Raw genomic sequence first — 25,749 nt, 5'->3', positions numbered from 1 at the left:
ATGATGAGGATAAAATCAGGGAATCTCTCCCATTCACAATTACCTAAAAAAACTAAAGTTCCTTGGAATCAACTTAACTAAGGAAGTGAAGGAGCTCTACAATGAGAACTTTAAAACACTCAAGCGAGAAATTGCAGAAGACACAAGGAAATGGAAAGATATCCCATGTTCTTGGATTGGAAGAATCATTATTGTGAAAATGTCAGTTTTACCAAAAGCAATCTACATGTTTAATGCAATCCCTATCAAAATTCCAATGGCAGGAATAGAAAAAAAAAAAAAAATGAAACCTAAATTTCGTTTGGAAGCACAAAAAACCTTGAATAGCCAAAACAATTTTAAGCAACCAAAATAAGGCTGCTGGTATCACCACTGATTTTATGCTACATTACAAAGCCATAGTAACAAAAACAGCATAGTATTGCACAAAGACAGACATGTAGATCAATGGAACAGAATACAGGACCCAGGTGTTAACCTAAGCAGCTACAGGCACCTGATTTTTGATAAAAATGCCAAAAATATTTATAGAAATTTATAGACAAGACAGCCTCTTCAGCAAGTGGTGCTGGGAAAAGAGGATGCAGAAAGATGAACATAGATCCTTGTCTTTCTCCATGCACATGAATCAATTCCACGTGGATCAGGGACCTAAATATCAGGCCTGAAACTCTGAAACTGCTAGAGGAAAAGGTAGGGGAAACCCTTTAACATATTGGCATAGGTAATGACTTTTTGAATATAACCCCAATTGCTAAGAAAATAAAACCACTAATCAACCACTGGGATCTCATGAAATTACAAAGCTTTTGTACAGCCAAGGACACTGAATAGAACCAAGAGACAACCTACAGAATGGGAGGAAATCCTTGCCAGTTACACATCTGACAAAGGATTAATATCCAGATTATACAAAGAACTCAAAAAAGAAAAAAAAAAAAAAAGAACAATAAAATCAAACACCCCCCAAAATGGGCTAAGGATCTAAATAGAGAGTTCTCACTGGAGGAAATACAGATGACAGGAAAACATCTAAAAAAGTGTTCTACATCCTCAGCCATCCGGGAAATGCAAATTAAAACTACCTTGAGATTCCATCTCTCTCCCGTCAGAATGGCTACCATGAAGAAAACAAATGGCAATAAATGTTGGCGAGGATGTGGTAAAAGGGGATCCCTTCTGCACTTTCGGGAATATAATTTGATACAGCCATGGTTGAAATCAGTGTGGAAGTTCTTGAGACACCTAAAAACAGATATGCCATATGACCCAGGTATAGCACTATTAGGCATATATCCTAATGACTCTTCTCACTGCCTTAGAGATACTTGCACAACCATATTTATTGCTGCTCTATTCACAATAGCTAGGAAATGGAGCCAGCCTAAATGTCTGTAGGCAGATGAATGGATAATAAAGATGTGGTACATCTATGCAATGGAATTCTTTTTTTTTTTTTTGAGTTTTTTTTTGTTTTTATTTTTTAAATTTTTATTAACATTTTCCATGATTATAAAATATATCCCATGGTAATTCCCTCCCTCCTCACCCCCACACTTTCCCATTTGAAATTCCATTCTCCATCATATTACCTCCCCATTACAATCATTGTAATTACATATATACAATATCAACCTTTTAAGTTTCCTCCTCCCTTCCTTTCTCTACCCTTTATGTCTCCTTTTTAACTTACTGGCCTCTGCTACTAAGTATTTTCATTCTCACGCAGAAGCCCAGTCATCTGTACTATGCAATGGAATTCTATTCAGTGGTAAAGAAAAAAGAAATTATGAAATTTGTAGGGAAGTGGATGGATCTGGAAAGGATTCTAAGTGAGGTAACCCAGGCCCAGAAAGCCAAACGTCACATGTTCTCTCTTATATGTGGATTCTAGCTACAAGTGTATAGACTTGTGTGTGATCTGGAACCAACAATCAGTAGCAGAGGCCCATAAGCTAGAAAAAGGCTATAAGAGAGGGAGGAGAGGGAAGGTCTTAAGAGGATGGTATTGTATATATGTAAGTAGAAGAACAGATTACAGGGAGGGGAAAGGCTTAAGCAAGTTCAGGGGAAGAGATCGTATAAAAGAAGTGGTGGTGGGGGGAAGGGTCAATAGAAATTAAAGATATTCTGTATAAGACATATAAAAATCTACTTTCTTAAGTAATGGCACATCCAGAAGCCATAGATTGTTACTAGAAAATTTTCAATGCTTGAGATAGGATACCTTCCAGTGAGTTGTTGACCAGGGAAGTCTCTGTTGCTTCCAAAAGGTTACAGGCTATTGCCAAGGCCTTTAGTTCCCTATGATAAAGAGATGGTGAGATCCTCTTGCTGAAGACTTCTAATTGGAATGAAGGCCCATTCTTTGGGCGGGAATACGTGTCTGGTACTGAAAACCTAATTAAAAGCCTATGGAAGGAGAGGTCATGAGCCTTATGGGTATAAAGCCTGCTTCTGTCTGGATAAATGCATATATTACTCTCACCAAATTGCCCTGAAATCACTACACTTAATGTTCATACTCTTATATTAATGCTACTCTCACTTCTGGTTAGAGAAGCTTCCCTTTTCACATGGCAATGATCACTGGGATGGCCCAAAAGGCAACATAGTGATAAGAAGAAGGGTTGGAGGAGTGTCCAGCACTGAAACATCACACACCCTCAGGGCTCAGGGTCCATTGTGGAAGAGGTGGCAGAAAGAATGTAAGAGCCACTCCTTACATACAACTGTCCAGACAGAATTTGGCCTTGATATCCAAGACCTTGAAGTACCTAGCAATATGTACACAAGACCTTCATAATAGGAGGAAAAGATGATGGCATCAAATTAAAAGTGAGACTAATGGAGAGAGGGAGGGAATATGACAGAAAGGAGAAAGTGGGGAAGGGGAGGGGAGGGAAATACCATGGTTTGTTGTCTGGAAATATAGAAGCTGTCCAAAAAATTTATATATATATATGTATTTTAAAGAACTCAGTAGATAATGGAATGAGCTCAAAGAGGACATGACCAAATGTAGGAATGAATTACAAGAGACAATAAGAAAGTCAAACAAAGAAATTAAAATGGAATTCAATAAAGAAATGGAGATGCTGAAGAAAAACCTAATAGAAAACAAAAATAAATAATTTAAAAGGCTCCTAGGAGAGCCTCACTAAGAAAATAGATTATGTGGAGGATAGATTATCAGAGCTTGAGGACAAGACGGAGGAAATAGATTGGGAGTTCAAATTCACTGACAAGTTCAAAATAAGCGTACAAACAGATAATGAAGGAAATGTGGGATACCTTAATAAAGGATATATAAATAAGACCTAAGGCACATATCATGTTAAATGGAAAAAATCTTGAAATATTCCTATTAAGGTCTGGAACAAGACAAGGGTGTCCATTATTACCATCATTATTCAACAGAGTACTTGAAATCTCAGCTCAAGTAATGAGATAAAAGAAAGAAATACAAGGGTTAAAAATTGGAAAGGAAAAAGTCAAACTAATCTTATTTGTAGAAGACATGATTCTATATATAAGTGAGTAGAAAGATGCCACCAAAAACGTCCTAGAGCTGATAATTTTTTTTTCAGCAAAGTGGTAGGATATAAATTGAATACACACAAATAGTAATCTTTTTATACACCAATGACAAACATGGAGAAAAAAAAATCAAACAAGCAGTCCCATTGGTAATAAGCACAAAGTTTAAATATCTGAGAATATTCCTGATCAAGGAAGAAAAATACGGCTGGAGAGATGGCTTAGTGGTTAAGTGCTTGCCTAAGGACTTCCAGGCTCGATTCCCCAGGACCTATCTTAGCCAGATGCACAAGGAGGCGCATGCATCTGGAGTTCGTTTGTAATGGCTAGAGGCCCTGGAATGCCCATTCTCTCTCTATCTGCCTTTCTCTCTGTGTCTGTTGCTTTCAAATAAATAAATAAATAAGAAATGAACCAAAAAAATAAAAATAGAAAAAAAGAAAGAAAAATACGTCTACAATGAAAACACTGAAGGAAGAAATTGAGGAAGACATGAGAAAATGGAAAGCTCTCCCATGCTCATGGACTAGAAGAATTAATATCATGAAAATGAACATCCTACCAACAGCAATATAGAGACCAAATACAATTTTAATAAATATTAAGGCACACTACTTCACAGAAACAGAAAACAAGTACCAAAATCCATTTGGAAGGCACAGATGACCTTAGACAAAAATATCCTTAGCCAAAATATTACTACTGGAGGTATCACCATACCTGATTTTAAGATATACTGCAAAGCCATGGTAATAAAAACAGAGTCTAGGAGAGAAGTAAAGCAGAGAAAGATACCAAGAGAGGACAATGACAGGTAAGTGGAGGGACAATACAGGGAATGGAAGAGTCTTGGGGAGGACTGTGTTAAGGGAGGAGGGGAAGAGAGAAATACACAAAACTAATGATGGTATAAATCAGTACTATAAAAACCTTCCACTTGGTTAGCTAATTAGAAGATATAATTAATAATAAAAATTGGATAATTGTTTGGGTAGAAGTACCCTGTAGGGGGTAGAGAGACCTTAACTATAAGACCATAGGCTCTTGTTGGTAAATCTCAGTGCCAGAACTGGGTTAATCGCCCAGGTAAGCTATTGATCAGAAGGGCCTATAGGCCCCCAAAACAACCAGATATAACGCTAAGACTCTACAGGCTGTGGTTGCAGGACATCAAGATAGCATGCTGGAACTGAGAGGAAAGCTAGCTCCTTGCTGGCTAGCCCTTATAGTGTTGCAAAATGTTATATGAACTTCTGGGGGATAATGGTCACCAACAGTGTGAACAAGCTACAAAATCAATAAGCAGGATGTACACACCTGTGCAATAGTGGCACACAGGCTATGGGGAAAATCAACTGATATCTGGTTGGATATGAGGCCTGTACAGTGGGAGGAATTTTGCAGAAGAGGGGTCAGAAAGAATGTCAGAGCCACATGTTGGGTCATGATATGCAGAGAAATTTATCGTACCAATAACTGTGGGCTAACTCCACAATGCACGACCCATATACATCAACAAGGAGGGGCCACTGGGGAGGGGTAGGTCATGGATGAGCCTAATAATGGTACCAAACTGCCTGTATTTGCTGAGTAGAAAACTAATAAAAAAAAATCAATCACCAAATTAGAAGCAAACTGACAAAGAACCAACAATTGTATCAATGAAATTGAACAAAATCATCTCCTAGAGTATTCAGCTTTTGACAATAGGCTTAACTTGACTGAAGAAAACGATATAACCCTCCAAAGAGATATGAATAAATTGAAGGTAAGTCAAGAAATGGAAGACCTCAATTTCAAAGGGGAAAGTGGGGTGTGAGGGAGGGTAATACCATGGGATATTTTTTATAATCATGGAAGATGTTAATAAAACTTGAGAAAAAAAAGAAATGGAAGACCTCAAAACTGGTTGATTAAGCTTAATGAAAACTTGATCAAATGAAAAAAAGATGCAAAGAAAGACAACAGAAAAAAAAAATTATAAAAACCTCTCTAGAATCCCTCACCAATGGAGTTACTCATGTGGAAAACAGAACCTCTGACCTGGAAGATAAGACAGAAGAAACTAATTGGAAGGCAAAAAATGTTGCTAAGTTCAAAAAAATCAAATGAACAGAATACAAGGGAACTGTGGGACACCCTAAAACAACCAAAAATCTGGATCATGGGTATACCAGAAGGAGAGGAAATCCAGGCCAGAGGCATTTTGCAAAAGAGAGGCCCATCCAGATATAAGAAGACACAGAACACCTAACAGACAGGGCCAAAGAAGAAACCTTCCAAGACATATTATAGTTAAAACTCTTAACAACAAAAACAAAGAGAAAGTGTTAAAAGCAGCAAGAGAGAAACAATTCACAACACACAAAGGCAATCCCATCAGAATTATATCAGATTTCTTAAAGGAAACTCTGAAAGCCAGGAAGGCCAGGAATGGAGCACTTCAAAGTCTGAATAACTATGGTCCAAACCAAGCTACTTTACCCAGCAAAAATATCCCTCATAATAGATGGTGAAAGAAAAACTTTCCAAGAAAAAAGTCAACTCTATGATTATATGAACACAAAGCCAAATCTACAAAGAGTGTTTCAGAGGATACTCTACACAGAACAGCTAACCAATCTCAAGAGACAACAAGAAGATCACAATAACGACAAAAGACCAGACTCAACAAAAGAAAGCACCAAACCCCATAAACACCTCATCATGGCAGAAATTAATTCAAACCTCACAGTAATAACCTTAAATATTAATATTAAATATTAATGGTCTAACATACCCATAAAAAAGACACAGGTTATCAGGATGAATCAAAAAACTGGGCATGGTGGCATATGCCTTTAATTCCAACACTCAGGTGGCAGAGGTAGGAGAAGTGCTGTGAGTTCGAGGCCACCCTGAGACTACATAGTGAATTCCAGGTGAGCCTGGGCTAGAGTGAAATATCTACCTCGAATCCCCTGCCTCCCCAAAACAACAAAAAAACCCCAAAACAACAACAAAACAAAATGAAATCAAACCAAAAAACAAAAACAAACAAACAAACAAAACTAGACCCTTCTGTCTGCTGTCTTCTAGATAAGGACCTCACCATTAAAGAGAGATACCTCCTGTGGTGGTTTGGTTCAGGAATCCTTCATAAACTTAGGTATTCTGAATGCTAGGTTCCCAGTTGATGGAGATTGGGAAATAACACTTCCTGGAGGTAGTGTATTGTTGGGAGTGGGCTTTATGGGTGTTATAGCCAGTGTTTGGCATGCTCTCCTGTTCCTGCTGTCCAGCTTATATGGGCCAGAGGGTGATGCCCACCCTCTGCTCATGCCATCATGGAGCTTCCCCTTGAGCCTATGAGCCAAAAAAAAAACCTTTTCCCCCACAAATTGCTCTTGGTAGGGTGATTTCTACCAGCAATGTGAACCTGACTGCAACACTTCCTCAGGGTGAAAGATTGGAAAGTGATATTCCAAGCAAATGGAAATAAAAAACAAGCAGGTATTGCTATATTAGTACCTGACAAAATAGACTCCAAACCATAAAAGGACAAAGACGGCCACTTCTTACTCATCAAGGGAATGATCCAACATGAGCACATCACAACCATAACTATGTATGTGCTGAACACAAGTGCACCACAGTTTTAAAATCTACTCAACAATGAAACAGAAATAAATATCAACACCATAATAGTTGGAGACTGCAATGATCCATTATCATTAATACACAGATTATACAAGCAGAAAAACAACAGGGAAATAATAGTGCTGAACATCATCACAGATCAACTAGACCTAACAGATACCTATAGAATTTTCCACCCAAATTCTACAGAACATGTTCTTCTCAGCAGTCCATAGAACCTTCTCCAAAACTGACCATATATTGGGCCATAAAGTGTACCTCCATAAAGTCAGGAAAATTGAAGTTATTTCCTGCATCCTGCCAGATCCCAATGCTTTAAAGCTAGAAATTAACAACAAGAGACACATCAAGAACTCCATCAGCTCCTAGAGACTACAGAATGCACTTTTAAACAATGAATGGGTAGTAGAAGAAATAAAAAAGAAATTGTAGAATTCCTAGAATTAAACGATAATGAAAACATAACCTACCAAAACTTAGGTGACACAATGAAGGCGGTCCTAAGGGGAAAATTTATAGTCTTAAATGCCTTCATTACAAATACAAACCAATAACCTGATTGTCAACCTAAAGGCCCTGGAAAAACAAGAAGAAACCAACCCAGAGAGCTCCAGATGAAAAAAAAAAAATAATCAAGACTAGAGCAAAAATTAATGAATTGGAAAAAAAGAAAACAAAACAAAACAAAAAAATTGATGAAGAGCTGGCTCTTTGAAAAAATAAACAAAATTGGGGCCTAGAGAGATGATTTAGCAGTCAAGTGTTTGCCTGTGAAGCCTAAGGACTCTGGTTTGAGGCTCGATTCCCCAGGACCCATGTAAACCAGATGCACAAGGTGGCACATGCACATGGAGTTTGTTTGCAGTGGCTGGAGGCTCTGGTGTGCCTATTCTCTCTATTTCTCTGTCTCTTTCTCTCAGACTGTCAGTCACTGTCAAATAAATAAATAAAAATAGACAAATAAACAAAAAGAAAGACTGACAAACCCCTGGACAAATTGATTAAGCAAAAAAAAAAAAAAAAAGTCTAAAATTAACAAAATCAGACATGAAAAAGGAGAGCTCACAACAGACATCAGTAAAATTGGAAGAATCATCATGAGGGCATACTTCCAAAACCTCTACTCCACAAAATTAAATAACCTGGAAGAAATGGATGAATTCCTAGACATATACAAACTACACAAGCTCAACTCAGAGCAGATTAATCTCCCAATCAAACCTACCACATCCATGGAGATTGAAAAGGTAATAAAAAACCTCCCCAAAAAGAAAAGTCCAGGACTGGATGGCTTCTCAGCTGAATTCTATTAAACCTTCATTGAAGAACTGAAATCAATTTTTCTCAAACTTGTCCACATAATCTGAGACCAGGGAATCCTCCTTGACTCCTTTTATAAAGCTAGTACTGCCCTAATACCAAAACCAGACAGAGATGCAACAAGGAAAGAAAATTATAAGACTGTATCCCTAATGAACTTAGGTGCAAATAACCTGAACAAATCAAAGTCAATAACACATCAAAAGCATTATCCACCTTGAAGTATGCTTCATCGCAGGGATGCAGGGATTGTTTAACATATGGAAATTGGTCAATGTAATACAACACACAAATGAACTGAACCATAAGAACCACATGATCATCTCAATCGATGCAGAGAAGGCCTTTGAGAAAATACAACACCACTTCATGTTCAAAACACTGGGAAGAGTAGGCATGGAAGATTTATATCTCAACACAATAAAGGCTATATATAAAGCTCCTCAAGCCCAAATAATACTTAAAGTGGAAAAACTCAAGGAGTTCTGACTGAGATACAGAACAAGGCAGAGATGCCCACCCTCACCACTTCTCTTCAACATAGTACTAGATGTACTAGCCCAAGCAATAAAACAGGAGAAAAAAGGTAAAAGGGATTCAAATTGGAAAGAAAGTAGTCAATTTAGCCCTATTTGCTGATGACATGATCCTACACATAAGTGCCCCGAAAGTCTCCATCTGAAAATTTCTAAAGGTGATAAATTCCTTCAGCAAAGTGAGAGGATACAAAATCAATGTGCAAAAATCAGTAGCTTTTCTATCTGCACAGGACAAATACACAGAGAAAGAAATCAGTGAGGCTGTCCAATTTTTAATAGCAACAAAAAAATTTAAATGCCTTGGAATAACACTAACCAAAGATGTGAAGACCTATATAATGAAAACATAAAAACACTCAAGGAAGAAATAGAGGAGGACCTGAGAAGACAGAAAGATCTCCCATGCTCCTGGATAGAATAAATATTGTGAAAATGGCAATTCTACTAAAACCAATATACAGATCTAACAGAATACCAATAAAAATACCAACATCATTCTCCACAGAGATTGAAAGAATGACCTCAAAATTCATTTGGAATGGTAGAAAACCTCATATATCCAAACATTTCCTCAGGAAAACAAACAAACAAACATCTCTGGTAGTATTACCATACCTGATCTAAAGCTATATTACAAAGCCATAGTGACAAAAACAGCATGACAGTAGAATAAAAATAGAAACATACACCAATGGGACAGAATTGAAGACCCAGGCCTTAGGTGAAGTAACTACAGCTGCTTGATCATTGACTAAAGTGCCATAAATTTAGACTGGACAAAAGACAGTGTCTTCAACAAATGGTGTTGGACAAATTGGATGACCATATGTAGAAAAATAAAATTAGATCCAATCATTTCATCATACACAAAACTCAAGGCTGAATGGATTCAATATAAGATCTCAATATAATATAGACCTCAATATAAACTCTTCACCTACTGGAAGAAAAAATAAAAGGCACTCTCCATGATATAGGACCAGGAAAAGACTTCCTGAACCAAACCCCAGTAGCCAAGGAAATTAAATAAGCTCTTAACCAATGGGATCCTATGAAGCTAAAATGCTTTTGCACAAACACACATACTATAAGCAAAGCCAATAGATTACCCACTGAATGGGAGAAAATCATTGCCAGCTATACTACTGACAGAAGCCTAGTATCTGTATCCCTTTTATGTGTGTCTCTTGCCTTATTGCTATGGCTAAGACTTCCAAAACTACGTTAAATAAAAGTGGGGACAGTGGACACCCTTGTCTTGTTCCTGATTTTAGTGGAAAAGCTTCCAGTTTTTCCCCATTTAGTAATATGTTGGCTGTAGGCTTGTCAGAAATAGCTTTTATTATATTGAGATATGTTCCTTCTATTCCCAGTCTCTATAGAACTTTTATCATGAAGGGATGTTGGATTTTGTCAAATGCTTTCTCTGTGTCTAATGAGATCATCATGTGATTTTCGTCCTTCAACCCATTTATATAATGTATTACATTTATAGATTTGTGTATATTGAACCATCCCTGTCCCATCTCTGGGATAAAGCCTACTTGGTCAGGGTGAATGATCTTTTTGATATACTCTTGTATTCTGTTGGCCAATATTTTGTTGAGAATTTTTGCATCTATGTTCATGAGGGAGATTGGTCTATAATTTTCTTTTCTTGTTCTATCTTTGCCTGGTTTTGGTATCAGGGTGATGCTGGCCTCATAGAAGGAGTTTGGTAGAATTCCTTCTTTTTCTATTTCCTGGAAAAGCTTAAGAAGCAATGGTGTTAGCTCTTCCTTAAAGGTCTGGTAAAATTCAGCTGTGAATCCATCTGGGCCTGGGCTTTTTTCAGTTGGGAGATTATTGATAACTGTTTGGATCTCCATGTTTGTTATAGGTCTATTTAAGTGATCAATCTCATTTTGATTTAATTTAGGTAGGTCATATAGATCAAGGAAATCATCCATTTCTTTCAGATTTTCATACTTTGTGGAGTTTATGCTTTTATAGTATGTCCCTATGATATTTTGAATTTCTCAGGAATCTGTTGTGATGTTACCTTTTTCATCTCTGATTGTATTAATTTGTGTCTCTTCTCTCTTTCTTTTGGTCAGATTTGCTAAGGGTTTATCAATCTTGTTTATCCTTTCAAAGAACCAACTGTTTGTTTCATTAGTTCTTTGGATTTTTGTTTTGTTTCTATTTCATTAATTTCTGCCCTAATCTTTATTATTTCTTCCTGTCTACTGATTTTTGGTTTGCCTTGTTCTTGGTTTTCCAAGGCTTTAAGTTGAAGCATTAGGTTGTTTACTTGCAACCTTTCTAATTTCTTAATATAGGCACTTAAGGCTATAAATTTACCTCTTAGAACTGCCTTTATTGTGTCCCAGAGATTTTGATATGTTGTGTTCTCATTATCGTTTGACTATAAATTTTTTGATTTCCTTCTTGATTTCTTCATTGACCCATTCATCATTTAGTAGTGTATTGTTTAGTTTCCATGATTTTGTGTATGCTCTATAGCCTTTCTTGCTACTGATTTGTAGTTGAATTCCATTGTGGTCAGATAGAATGCAAGGATTATTTCAATTTTCCCGAATTTGTTAAGATTTGCTGTGTGTCCTAATATATGGTCTATTTTAGAGAATGTTCCATGCGCTGCTGAAAAGAATGTATATTCTGCAGCCTGTGGATGAAATGTCCTGTATATATCTGTTAGGTCCATTCCTACTATGACCTCATTTAGTCCAGATGCCTCTCTGTTTATTTTTTCCCGGGATAACCTGTCAGTTGATGAGAGTGGGGTGTTAAAGCCACCCACCACCACTGTGTTTGGTGTTATCTGTTACCTTACTTCTAATAGTGTTTGTTTGATGAATTTGGGAGCCCCCATGTTAGGTGCATATAGGTTTAGGATTGTAATGTCCTCCTGTTGGAGTGTGCCTTTAATCAATATAAAGTGACCTTCCTTATTTTTCTTGACTAACATTGGACTGAAGTCTACCTTGTCAGGTATTAGGATAGCAACTCCTCCTTGTTTTCTAAGCCCATTTGCTTGAAACACCATTTTCCAACCTTTCACCCTAAGATAATGTCTATCCTTTGTAGAAAGGTGAGTTTCTTGGAGACAACAAATTGTAGGATCCTGCTTTTTAACCCAGTCTGCAAACCTATATCTTTGCCTTGGGGCATTGAGGCCGTTGATATTAAGAGATATGATTGAAAGGTGTGTATTTATGTTTGCCTTTTTTTTTTTTTTTTTTTGGTGGTTCCGGTTCTCCCTTTGCTTTCTTGTGTTAACTAGTATTTGAGTATTGCTTGTTTTTTCCAGGTTCCTTATATGTATACTTTTCCTTTTCTTTAGCATGGAGGATTCTATCAAGTATTTTCTGTAGAGCTGGTTTTGTCTTCAAATGTTCCTTTAACCTGCTTTTGTCATGGAATGTCCTTATATCTCCATCTATTTGAATGGATAGCTTTGCAGAATAAAGTAACCTTGGTTGACAGTTGTTATCTTTCAGAACTTGGAATACATCACTCCAAGCCCTTCTGGCTTTTAAAGTTTGTGGTGAATAATCTGCTGTAATCCTGATGGGCCTGCCTTTGTAGGTAACTTGATTTTTCTCTCTAACTGTTTTCAGTATTTTTTTCTTGTTTTGTGTGTTTGGTAGTTTGATTATAATATGACGAGGAGAGGTTGTTTCCAGGTTTTGTCTGGCTATAGTTCTAAAGGCTTCCTGTATCTGCATTGGCACCTCTTTCCCAATTTGGGGGAAGTTTCTTCTATGATTTTGTTGAAGACACCTACTATGCCTTTGGAGTGGAATTCTTCTCCTTCTACTATGCCCTGAATTCTTATATTTGATATTTTCATAGTGTCCCGAATATCTTGAAATTCCCACTCATACTTTTCTATAAGTTTGTCTTTCTCTTTGTTGGACTGCATTAGGTCTGCCACCTGGTCTTCTATCTTAGATATTCTGTCCTCTCCTTCATCCATTCTACTGGTGAGATTTTCTACAGAGTTTTTTATTTCATTAACTGTGTTCTTCATTGCTAGTAATTCTGACTGGTTTTTCTTTATTATTTCTATTTCCTTATTTATGTCTTGTATTGCCTTCTTTATTTCATGAAATTGGTGTCCTGCGTCTTCTTTGATTCCTTTGATTTCCTCTTTGACTCCTTTGATTTGTTCTCTGACTTTTTTGAACATATTTACAATCATTCTTTTGAAATCTTTCTCAGGCATTTCCTCTAACTTATTCTCACTGGTGATCATTTCTGATGCATTAATACTGTTAGGTGGATTTATATTGTCTTGCCTTTTAGTGTTTCTTGTGTTATACTGAATATATTTTTGCATCTTGGATTAAGTTAATGCTTGGATTTTCTAGTTAGCTGGGTATTCTTAGCTGTATCAATGAATTTGATGTTATATATCTTCAGGATAGGAGCTTAAGGTGTTGGTTGTGGCTCTTAAGACTCTCAGAGTATCTGCAAAGGTGTTCCTAAGGGTTGATTTTCCCTGCTATGAGAGTATTCAAGTAGGCTGAGTGGAATAAAATACAGGTAGATTCTAAAATTTAACTAAACACTGTACACATTCAATCAAAAATAGCATTATGTAAGAGTAGTTATTATAACAACCAGATCCTCTAGCAATGAAAAGGTTAAGATTTCTGGTCTGTTGAGGGATCCCAGTCAGCTTGTGACCAAGTGAGACCCTTCCCTGGTGTAATCAATCCCAGTTACCTTTTTGAATGATTTTGGTCTCAGTCAAGTTGCTGGCTTGGTTGTTGTACTGCTGTTCTGATTTCTGGAGGTGGGCACTGGCTTTTCCTGTGGGGCAAACTGAGCCTGGCAATTGTGGCCCTGCAGAACTGCACCCCCACTGCTGGAACTGCCACTGCTGCTCCTGAAGCTGCCACTGCTGGATCTATCGCCACTGCTGCTAAAGCTGCTGCTGCTGGGTCTGTCGTCTCTGTTGGGTCCACCGCTGCCGCTGCTGCTTTAGATGCTACTGCTGGATCCTCTGCTACTGCTGTTAGATCTACCACTGCTGCCACTACTGGATTTGCCGCTGCTGGGGCCGCTGCCGCTGGTGCCGGAGCAGCTGCTGTTGCTGTGGGACCCTGCTCCTGCTTGAGTCCCGCTGTTTGCTCAAGTTGTTGAGGCCGGGTCCCAGGACTGCTGCTCTGTTCGCTGGAGCTGGGCTCAGGTGGTGGGGGAGGGGAGGGAGAAACAGATGCTCTGGTTCTCTTGCTGTTCCATGTGTCCTTCTATCTTGTGATCTGCTCCTCCACTGCTCACTGCCACTCTCCCTTCACGTTTCTTGAGTTGCGGAGAGCTCTGGTGTGAGTGGAAGCTCCCTGCACCTGGCTTTTCCTGAGGCTGGAGGTGAGCCTGGCGGTTTTCTGGTGCACTGCCACCACCACGGTCGGCATACCTGCTGGGGCCACTTTTGCTGGCCTGTGTGGGCTCTGGATCTCTTCTTCTCCACTGCTGTTTCAATTTCCTATACACCTCACTTTTTAGTAAGAGTGTGTATTTTGGTGAGTTTTTTCAGTCCCCCCCCCCCCCCCCCGGCTGCTTTGGCGTGGTACCTAAGCTGCCATCTTAACTGGAAGTCTCCAATACCTGCAACCTACAAGAACTCAAAAAACTGAACAACAAAAAAAATCAAATAACCCACTCCAAAAGTCAGGTAGAGAACTAAATAGGGAGAACTCAGAAGAAGAATTACAAATGGCTAACATACACTTAAGCAAAAGTTCAACAGATCATTCTCAGTGAACACACCCAATCACAGAAAGATAATCGCTGCATAGTCTCACTCATCTACAGCTCCTAACCTAAAGATGTTGACATGCCTAGCAAACATCTCAAGGACCGGACAACAGGGTGGATGGAGAGGGAGGGGAAGGTAAGGGAGAGTGTGGGGGACACAAAACTGGACCCAAACAGCAATGGTACCATAAAATTCTACATCCTAAAAGATGGACCAAATGGTTGAACCTTCACCAGTTTCTCAGAGGTAACACCTAAATCACAAGGCCCTGAAGAGGGCACAGTGAAGACTGACCTTAATTTCTCCTGCTTTTCTCTCTCTCTCCCGCCCTCTTCTCTCTAACTCTCTCACATTACTTATCCTTTTCTTTCTTCTCTTCGTGGGCGCTGACCTATAACTTCCAGTACCAGCAGGTGGCTATCATCCACAATGAGCTTTTGATCACAGAGACGTATGAGGTTTCCTAAAAGAATGACAGATTTCTGTCAGAGAACTTGATGACCCACAAAAGGTCAGTGGTAAAACCCTCTTGCTGAAGACACCATATGCTGTTGGCATGTAACATGGAGTGACATGGCTGGAAGCTGGAAGAGAGTCAGTCCCTAGACAATTAGCTTGTCTAGTGCCAGAAGGTGCTACATGGACGACTGAGGGAAAATGATCATTATCTGTTTAAGCAACTCATGCTCTAACCTACTTAGCAGCAAACAACCTGTGGAAATGCTCACAGAAGTGCAATAGTGGCACACAACCATGATGGGAAACCAGTTGCTCTTGATTTGGCCAACTGATTTGCTCAGTGTAATGAAATCCATAGCTGGAGCTGGGAAACAAGTCAGAACCATATCCAAAAATGAGCCCACTCTCCATTATCAAGCTACCACCAATCGTGGGCACAAGAGGGCCTACACCTATTAAATTCTCTGTAAAAAAATAATGGTTACCCCATTTATCTGATGATAACCTCATTCTGTCAAAAAAAATCTGCTTCTCTTTTTCAGATAGATGGAGATGCTAAGGAGAGAACCACCCATTATATCTGAAAAGGGCCACAGCTGAAACTAAGAATAATTGGCGAAACAAGCAAGAGTGATGTTTTCTTTGTGAACCCAGTACCAGCACAAGGGTGAAGGAGATAGATACAGAGAACAATCAACTCCTACCAAATCAGGTATCCAGAGATACAGAGGCTCCCAAGACCTCATCACTGAAGCACACCTAAAATGAACCCAACACAGTTCAGGGAAACTTGTGGAAGAAGGGGAAGTCAGAATATGACAGCCACACATTGGGTCATGATATACAGAGACATTTCCTCCTACCCATAGCTGATGGCTAACTCCACAATGTATGACCTGTATTCTCAAACAAGGAGGGTGCATGTGGAGAGGAAAGGACAAGGAGGAGGCTAACAATGGTACCAACCTGACTGTATTCACTGAATATAAAACTAATAAAAAAAAAATCAACAGAATGGAAATAAAATACTAAAACACTTCCCTCCAAACAAGAAAATGTTCAACATCCCTCATCATCAGGGAAATGCAAATTAAAACAGCCATGACATTCCACCTTTCCCCAGGAAGGCTAGCAAACATTAAAAAAAAAAATCAAATGAAAACAAATATTGGTGAGGCTGTGAAGAAATAGGAGCATTCATTCCCACTGTTGGTGGGAATGTAAGCTGGTAGAATCACTGTGGAAATCAATATGGAGACTCCTGAAAAGGATGAATATAGAGTTAACAACAGACCCTGTTATTCCCTTACTGGGCATTTACCCTAAAAGCTCCACATCTCAGTTCAGAGCTATTTACTCAACCATATTTATAGCCACTCCATTCCTAATAGCTAAAAACTGGAATTAACCCTGGTACCCATCACTGGATGAATGGATAACCAAGATGTGCTATATCTATATTATGGAATTCTACTAAGCAGTAAGAAAAAAATGACACATTGTAATTTGTAAAAAAAAAAAAAATAAGTGGTTGAAGTTGGAACAGATCATTCTAAGTAAACTTACACACTTAATCACAGAAAGACAACAGTCACATGATCTCATTCATATGCAGTTCCTAACCTGGATCAGCCTGAGTGGCAGACATACCTGAATAGCATCTCAATGCTTGGACCACAAGGAGGGTAGGTTTTGGGGGGAGGGAAAAGGTAGGAGGATACAAAACTGATCCCAAACTGAACTGGTACCATAAAATTCTGTGTCTTGGAAGTCAGACTAAAAGGTGAAACTCTCAAGAGGACCTTAGAGGGAGCACCTAAATTGAAGGACCCTGGAGAGGGTGAGACAAAACCTAACCTCAAATTTCTTCTGTTTCTCTTCCTTCTCTCTTTCTTTTTTCTTTTCCCTTGGTGCTGGCCTGTAATTCCCTATTCCAGGATATGATCTACATCTACAATGAGCTGTTGATCAGAGAGATATACTAGATCTTCTAAAACAAACAAGATGGACTGCATTCAGGGCACTTGATTACCCGTCAGTGGTTAATAGTAAGACTCTACTGCTGAGGACATCACACGCTGTCAGCATGGACTATGGAGAGACCTGGTTAGAATCTGGAGAGCCAGTCCCCAGACAATTAGCCCACCTAGTGCTGGATAAGTGACTCAGAAGCAAACAACCTGACGTGCTGCTCACACAAGTGCAATAGTGGCACACAGCCATGGTGGGTAACCAACTGCTCTTGAATTGGCTAACAGATATGCTCAGTGGAAAGGAAACCATATCTGGAACTGGGAAACAAGTCAGAATCATATCCAGATAATGATTCTGCTTTCCATTATCATGCTCCCAGTAACCTCAGACTTTAAGAGGGTCTAAACCCTTTTAATTCTCTCCAAATTAATAAAGGTTACCTCATTTAATTGGTGCTGACTTCATTAACTGTTGGAGAATCTGCTTCTTTTTCAGATAGGAGCTGGACCTGAGGAGATAAATGACCCAGTGCACTTCATCCCATCCTTAGCTGAAACCCCAGAGGGAAATGAGCAAGAGTATTGCTTTCTAAGTGAATCTTCTATCAGTACAAGGGTGATGGAGATAGATACTGAGGACACTCAACACCTACCAAACGAGAGATCCAGAGACTCCAAAGTGCCCATCACTGAAGTAGACTTAAAATGGCCCCAGCATGGCTCAAGGAATTTTATAGAAGAGGATGCAAAAAGATTGTTAGAGCCATAACTTGGGACATTTTGCACAGAGACATTGCCTCTGCCCCTCCCCCATAATACATGACCCATAATCCTCATGGGGTTGACCTGCATCACCAATGAGAAAGACTTCTTCAGAAAAGGGGCAGGGAAGAGGGAAAGGACAGTATTAACTTATGTTGTTTACATACAAAATACATCTATATCTAATAAAAAAACTTACTAAATCAGAAAATTAGAAGCTACTGAGGTCAACACTAAGGGAGACTTTGAACATACCTTACGAAGCTCAGATAACAATATAGAATAGGGGGCAAAAAAGATTCTAAGAGCTACAGGATGGGAAGGTATACTCAGAAGCAATGTTCCCACCCACAGAGACTGACTGGTGCATATGTGATCCCACAGTTAATACCAATAACCCCACTGACAGTATTCAGTGGAATGGGGTGGGGGAGAGGAAACATACGAGTATTACCCAATGGGAATATAACCATTAGACAGTATGTTCATGTAGTAAAGTTATTAATTAACAAAAGTAAATAAAATAATTACAGTAAAAAAATAAACACACAGGGTAGGCTAAAACCTGTGTCTCCACTCTACAGAAGCTCTGTGGCTAGGCCATAACAGGTGCTTTATACATCAATTAAAGAGCTAAGATGCAGGTTACAGGGATGTCAGTTCAGCTTTCCCCCAGGCTACATGATGGATAAAGGTCTACGCAGGCACAGGGGAGACTATTCACATCTGACTGGAACCTCATGTTCCTGTGCTGGCCACTTTTCGTAGCTGAGACAATGTACACTTGTTATTTTGCCCTGGGAAAATCTCTGCTGAGACAGCTGAAAGCTGGTACTGCAACATTATAGCACCCAGATTAGAGCATTTGGGCTCTCTCAGACTGGAAGGCAACAATGCTAAAGTATGAAGCTTATGGGGTATAGCAATGAAGACAGGACAGCTCAGATCCAAAGCCAAATCAAAGCTGTCCTTTCTCTCCCTCTCTGCAGCTGTCGCAGTATGGATAGAGCTTGAACCCAACCTTAATTGGCTAGTCATTTTTTCTTTTTGATGGTAAAAATGCATATGTGGGAAAATTTCTCATTATCACACAACTGTGTTTGAAAGGTGGAAGACATTTCAAAGAATTTACTAGCTATTAGTGTAATGTCTCCAGAAAATATTGAAATGCAGGGGTATTTTGAAACAATGACATTCAGCCTTTTATATACTGAGTTCGTAATATTAAGCCATTGGGTGTAAAGTATTACGTGAAGTATAAGTGAAGTAATGTGTACAGAGATTTTTCTTTAATAGGAAACATTGTAACACATAGTTGTAATTCCAGCACTAGGGAGATGGAGACAGGCAAATCCCTAGAGCTCCCTGGCTAGCTAGTCTAGCCAAATCAGTACGTTCTAGGTTCAGTGAGAGACACTGTCTCCAAAAATAAGGTGGAAAGCAACTGAGGAAAATACCCAACATTAACCTCTGGCCTGCACAGATATGCATGAGAATGAACACTCACACATATGAACATGCATAATGCATGCATGCCTCACAGAAATACATATGTGCACAACATACATACAAACATATGTAATGCATGCATACCTCACATAAGTGCACATATAAATGTGCACCAGCATTCACACACATGACCATGCATAAATGTGTGCGTACTTCACACACACAAACCTGACAAAAAGGGAAACAATTTAATATGATTACATGTTCTGTTTCAGGTACTGGAAGACTTTTCCTTAATACTTAGTCATGGGTGACTGGAAAAATATGGGTAGAACTGAGAAATCTCCCTTCATTTTTACCTGACAAGTCTGCCCTGGTAATTTTTTCTAGGTCTTTGCACTTATGATTTCTTTCCCATTAAGGCTACTGATGACCCTGATGTTGCTAAGTGTCTTGGAGGGATTGGAATGTTAATCTTGCTCAGTTACTAAGTAGCATCTGACACAGTTGCTCATTCTCCATGAAAACTTGCCTTGTAGGACCCCACAAGTTCTTATCCTCCTACCTCACTTGTGGCCCTCTTTTGTCTCCTCTTCTAGACCCACAAATGCTGGGCTGTTCCAAGGCTCAGCCCTAAGACCCAAGTGCTATCTTATCTCTAGGGTAGGTTTTCTTAACCTGGCACAGATGTCATTATGAAGTTGGACAGTTTTTTGTTGTGGAATCATAGGAGCATCCCAGGTCCTACTCAGTACATGGCAAGAACTTCCTCCGTCCCATAATCATGATAATCAAAATTATGTAAAGACATTACCAAATGTGCTCTGAGGGATAAAAATCACTCTTTATTGAGAATGAATGGTGTAGGTAAATATAACTAGACACATGATTTCAAGTATTTTCCTAAAGGTGATGAGCCTAAAATGGGTATTCTATGCCTAGATCTTTTTCCATGCTCCATACTTATGTATCTTAGATATCTTCTTTCTACTTTCTCTTCCTCCCTTCTCCTTCTAAGACAGGGTTTTATGTCATCAACTTCTGATCCTCCTCCCTCTAGCTTCTAAGCACTGATTTCAGATGTGTACTACTTTGTGCAGGTTATATGGCACTGGGAAGTCAAATCCAGGGCTTCACTCATTTAGGTAGACACTCTACCACTGGGCTACATCTCTGGCCCTTAGCTATCTTCTTTACAATCACTTGGTCTCATAAATATGCAAATGATCCATACTATCTTGACAACATACTCTGGGGTGCTAGAAAAACTAAAAGCATAAATATTTTTATCTAAAATTAAAATGTACTTAATAAAAGATTTTTATAAAATATACCTTTTGCCTTACCCTAGTAATAAAAGTAAAGAGAGGCAACTACAGTGGCTGTGCTTTAGAAATGAAGAGAGAATGGCTAGGCTGAGTCAGTACCATGGGCAGAACCACATCTCTGTTCAGGAGCTGGTGGGACATTGTTGTTCACAAATAGTGTATTTCTAAGAAACAGGAATTTAGTTCCTAAATCTTGAAATGTTCAGAGAATACAACTTAGGTGAACTTCCTGAATAAATGAGGAAATCTTTCAATGTGAACACTTTCTAACATGTTGGAGAGTAATTGTGGGTTTTGATGAGAAAAAAGATGGGTGGGAGATAAAAGTGCATCTAGTTGGTGGCACTGTTCATTAGCAAGTCTAGTGAGAGGAACTGATTGACATGCAGATGGGAGTGGGCCTTTGAGAATACAAGCTAAAGGGAGCACAGCAAAGGGGCTTTTCTCAGGGTAAGACTCTGAATGCCAGTTTTCTCTGCAGGATGGAAAAAATAGTACATATATGCTGCTTTCAGGGTGTGTTCTAAAAGATCTTTCTCTTTCCTTTCTTCTCTTCCTTCCTTTTCTCCTTCATCCCATCTTCTTTTCATTCCCTCCCTCCTTCCTTTCTCACTCTTTTCTTTTCCTCTATTTCTTTGTTTTTGACAAAACTAAATATTTGGTATTTGTTTCACCACAAGTCTTTTGCTTCTAAGAATAGAACACCTAGCTTAATAAAGTTGTCAAACAACTGTTAAACATTAAGGGATTAAGTCTAAATTAAAAAGTCTTACCTGTCTTAGCAATTTTTTTCTGAACTGCCAGTTTTAAATTCTAATGAAAGACAATGCTAATGAACACAGTCTGTGGTAGGTAGCAATCAGTTCTACAACCTCTGCTGCTTTGGCTGTTGATTTTTTTAAAAATTATTATATTTATTGAAGGAAGCACACAAATGTAATTAAGATAAGGATCTCAAGCTAGGTCATCCTGGATTAGCCAGATAAGCCTTAAATCCAATGACAAGCAATTACTAACGACAAGAGACACCCACAGGAAGACACAGAGACAAAGGGTAGACAACCGTGTGAAGATGAAAGCCCAAACTGGCTGCCACAGCCAGGGAAGGCCAGAAGCCATTAGAGGCTAGAAAAAGGCAGGGAAGGGGGCTGGAGAGATAGCTGGGTGGTTAAGGCACTTGTCTGCAAAGCTTAAGGACCTGGGTTCGGTTCCCCGGTACCCACATAAAGCCAGATGCAAAGTGCCGCATGAATCTGCAGTTTGTTTGCAATGGTTGGAGCCCCTGGTGTGCCTATTTTCTTTCTCTCTCCCACCCTGCCCCTCTCCTTGGAAATAAATGAATACAAAAAAGAAAAGAAAAAGCAAGAAAGGATTTCCCTCTGAAGCTTTGAAAAGTACACCAGCAGACACCTTGTGATTTACATTTCTCGTGTGTTTAAGTCGCTCAGACGGTGGTCAGTGGGGCAGTCTTGGGACCTAAACAGCACCCCACACTCAGTCCATCCAAAGCTGAGCTCATCATCCTCACCCAAGGCTGGTTCTCACCCCATAAATCCACCGGTCACCTCTGGTTCCCAGCCAGAAGCCAGGCAGGATCCTCAACCCCTCTGCCATGCCCACTAGCCGCTGTCTACTGACCTAACTTCTCAGGAGCCCTCCTGCCCCTCCGCTGCCAGGTACTCTGCCTCATGGCCTTGCTGTCCTTTCCTGCTGACAGAGTTGACAGGGACAATGCTCCCCAGGTGTCCACCACTGTCTAGTGAAGTTGTGTGGCTGTGGTGTACCAAGTGCTCAAGGTCCACCTGGGCAGATTCACCGTGCCACACTGTGACCAGCTCTCTCCAACGCAGTTCAGCAGTGGGCATGCCTCACAAGCCCTTCCTGGCTCCAGATGAAGTCTCATCTCCTTCAGGATGCAGCTCAAACGTACGAACCCTTGGAAGCCCTTCCTGACGTCCATGTAAATTCTCTCGGGCCCTCCGTGCATCCATCTCTCAAGCGTTAAGGCAGTCTGGGCTGAGGAGACAGCCCAGCCATTAAAGGCACTCACTTGCAAAGCCTGATGGCCCAGATGGTTCCATCCTCCGGGACCTACACAAAGCCTACACAAAGCACAGAGTGGCGCATGTATCTGGCATTCATTTACAGTGGCAGGAGGTCCTGGTGCACCCATACTGTTTGTCTCCTAAGTAAATTAAATAGTTTTAAAGTCAGTCATCAGAAAGCTGGAAGTTAGGCTCTTAGCACAAAGCTCAGTGGTACCACAATTTATTTAGAAAGTGTCTGTCGTAGTTAACTTCCTGTCACAGGGGGAAAAAAAACACCTAACCAGGAAAGGGTTTATTTCAGCTTACAGTCACAAGGGGCAGGACCATGAGTGACATCTCTACACCAGTGGGACGCAAGCAGTCTATCTACTACTGGGCTTGGAGGCGGGTCTGTTACCTCAAAGCCCACCCCAAGCCACACAGCTCCTCCAGCAAGGACCTACCTCCCAAGGGCCCTACAGTTTCCCTAAACTGCCACCAACTGAGGATTAGGCAGGCATTCCAAACACAGGAGGCTATGGGGGGTGGGAGGGGGGGACTGTCATTCAAACCCCAGCAGTATTCCTAGGAGAAAACAGGTTTGTTGAGTGAATGAGTGCTGCCTGGTTCTATTGGCTGCTGATTTTTGATGACCTGGGAAGATGGACAGCTTTGGAAAACACAGATGGGCATGCAATGTGTACATATAGACTCGGAAGTTACATAACTTTAGTAAGGGTAAATATATGGTCCTTCAAGAACTACCTTCACATTGAATGTTATTTCCTCCATGACATATACACGTTCAGGAAATGCTTTGGCCACCTCCTCCACACTGTTGAAATATTGCACTGGCTCCTTTATATCTCGGTCTTGTTCCAGCAGCTTGAATTGTCCTAAAACACATGATAAACAGAAGAGAAGTGAAATGTTTAGAATGTACAGCTGTCACTGAGGTGACAGCATCCTCCTTTATAACAACTCTTCTTTGTCAAAGATTCTGATTCATCATCATTTCAAAAAAGAATGATCACAGCTGAATGTTTAGTTAATCTGTGACATATACACATTTTAAAAGTCAGCTTAAAGGCAAAACCAAAGTGTATTTGTTGTTTTCTATTTACATTCAGAGTTTATCTGAGTCCAAAACTACAAGCATGGATGCTTATGTGTCATTTGATCTCAAAATGAAAACTTACTTGTTCTTACCAATAAGTCACCTTGTCATTTACTTATAACAACACACATACTGCATTCTAAAATCAGGTCCCAGAACCTGGCAAATGTAATTCTTAAAGTTTTTATTTATTTATATGTTTGTTTATTAAAAGAGAGAGAAAATAAGCCGGGCGTGGTGGCGCACGCCTTTAATCCCAGCACACGGGAGGCAGAGGTAGGAGGATCACTGAGAGTTCGAGGCCACTCTGAGACTACATAGTGAATTCCAGGTCAGCCTGAGCCAGAGTGAGACCCTACCTCGAAAAACAAACAAAAAAAAAAAAAAAAAAAAAGAGAGAGAAAATGTAAATCGATGCTCCAGGGCATCTTGCCACTATAAGTGAACTCTAGACACATGTGCCACTTTGTGCATCTGGATTTGTGTAGAGTTGGTAGTCTAGTCCAGGCTGGCAGGCTTTGCAAGCAAGTGCCTTTAACAGCTAAGCCATCTCTTTAGTCCTGTAAATTTTTTTTTTAATTTTTTATTTATTTATTTGAGAGCGACAGAGACAGAGAGAAAGACAGATAGAGGGAGAGAGAGAGAATGGGCGCGCCAGGGCTTCCAGCCTCTGCCAACAAACTCCAGACGCGTGCGCCCCCTTGTGCATCTGGCTAACGTGGGACCTGGGGAACCGAGCCTCGAACCGGGGTCCTTAGGCTTCACAGGCAAGCGCTTAACCGCTAAGCCATCTCTCCAGCCCTAGTCCTGTAAATTTTTAAAGCCAGTATATACTACCAATTAAAGAAAGAAGTGAGGGAGGGCGTAACAACACACACACATACACACACACACACACACACACACAGTGTTAGTTATTTTCCAAATTTTGTTATGATACAATACTTGAGACATTCAAAAGGAACAGAAACCATCACAAGGCAGATCTGAGCATGATCAGAATCAGGGAAACTTTCATTCACAATCTTATCACATTTCTTACTGTATGAGGTTAATATTAATTGTCAACTTGATAGGATCTAGAATTATCTAGGAGACAAATCTCTGGATATACTGGTACGGGGGTTTCTAGATTAGGATAACTGAGGTAGAATCAGTCACTAACAGATGGCAAGAGGAATGCCAGCATTCATTGCTCTGTGCTTCCTGACTGTGGAAGCAAAGTGAACAGCTGCCTTCCACTCCTGTGTTCTCTGCCATGATGGATTCTAACCCCTCACAGTGTCAAACAATAACCAGAATAAACCCTTCCTTCTTAAGTTGCTTTTGTCAGGCAGTTTTTTTGGTCATTTTAAAAAAGAAAATTTTTTTTTAATAAAAAGGTTGTACACATAGACTCCTTTCCCTGCCCCAATTCTGCTAAGGGTCTTATTTGGTGGAGTTATTGGTATTCATTGTGGGGACCAAGAGGCCTCAGTCTCTGCAGGGATGGGGAAACATGGTGTCTCAGGCTACTCCCACCCACCCTGAGGTCCTTACAATCTTTTTGCCCCTTCTTCTGTGACATTCCCTAAGACTTGGTGGGCAAGATAGTGATCTGATTTACTGTTGCTTTCTCTGTAGACTCTGGATCTCTGTTTTTATGAGGTTTGAGTAACCATAATGCCTGTCACCATTTCCCTGGAACTGGTTTTCATGCTAGCCACGAGAGCAGTATTGGTGTCACCACTTTCCCGATGTTTTGTCAGGCATTTTGTCTCAGTAATGAGAAAACTAACACAGTGTCTAATCAGTGGTGGCATTATTCTAGATCTATCAGTAAACAC

The 25,749-nt window shown here is 39.8% G+C and overlaps 1 protein-coding gene across 2 annotated transcripts in view; it reads right to left on the bottom strand.

Annotated features, from left to right (window-relative positions):
* Positions 1–25,749, bottom strand: part of Garem1 (GRB2 associated regulator of MAPK1 subtype 1) — a 238,859-nt gene that overhangs the window by 49,737 nt on the left and 163,373 nt on the right. For both annotated transcript variants that reach the window (XM_004666756.3, XM_045134655.1), the window contains one exon: positions 23,572–23,702. In XM_004666756.3, the coding sequence (XP_004666813.1) occupies positions 23,572–23,702 (131 nt within the window). The remainder of the gene's footprint in view (positions 1–23,571; positions 23,703–25,749) is intronic.

This window comes from Jaculus jaculus, chromosome 15 (assembly GCF_020740685.1).
Source record: "Jaculus jaculus isolate mJacJac1 chromosome 15, mJacJac1.mat.Y.cur, whole genome shotgun sequence".
Classification (NCBI taxonomy): domain Eukaryota; kingdom Metazoa; phylum Chordata; class Mammalia; order Rodentia; family Dipodidae; genus Jaculus; species Jaculus jaculus.
This window is presented reverse-complemented; position numbering and strand designations above follow the sequence as displayed.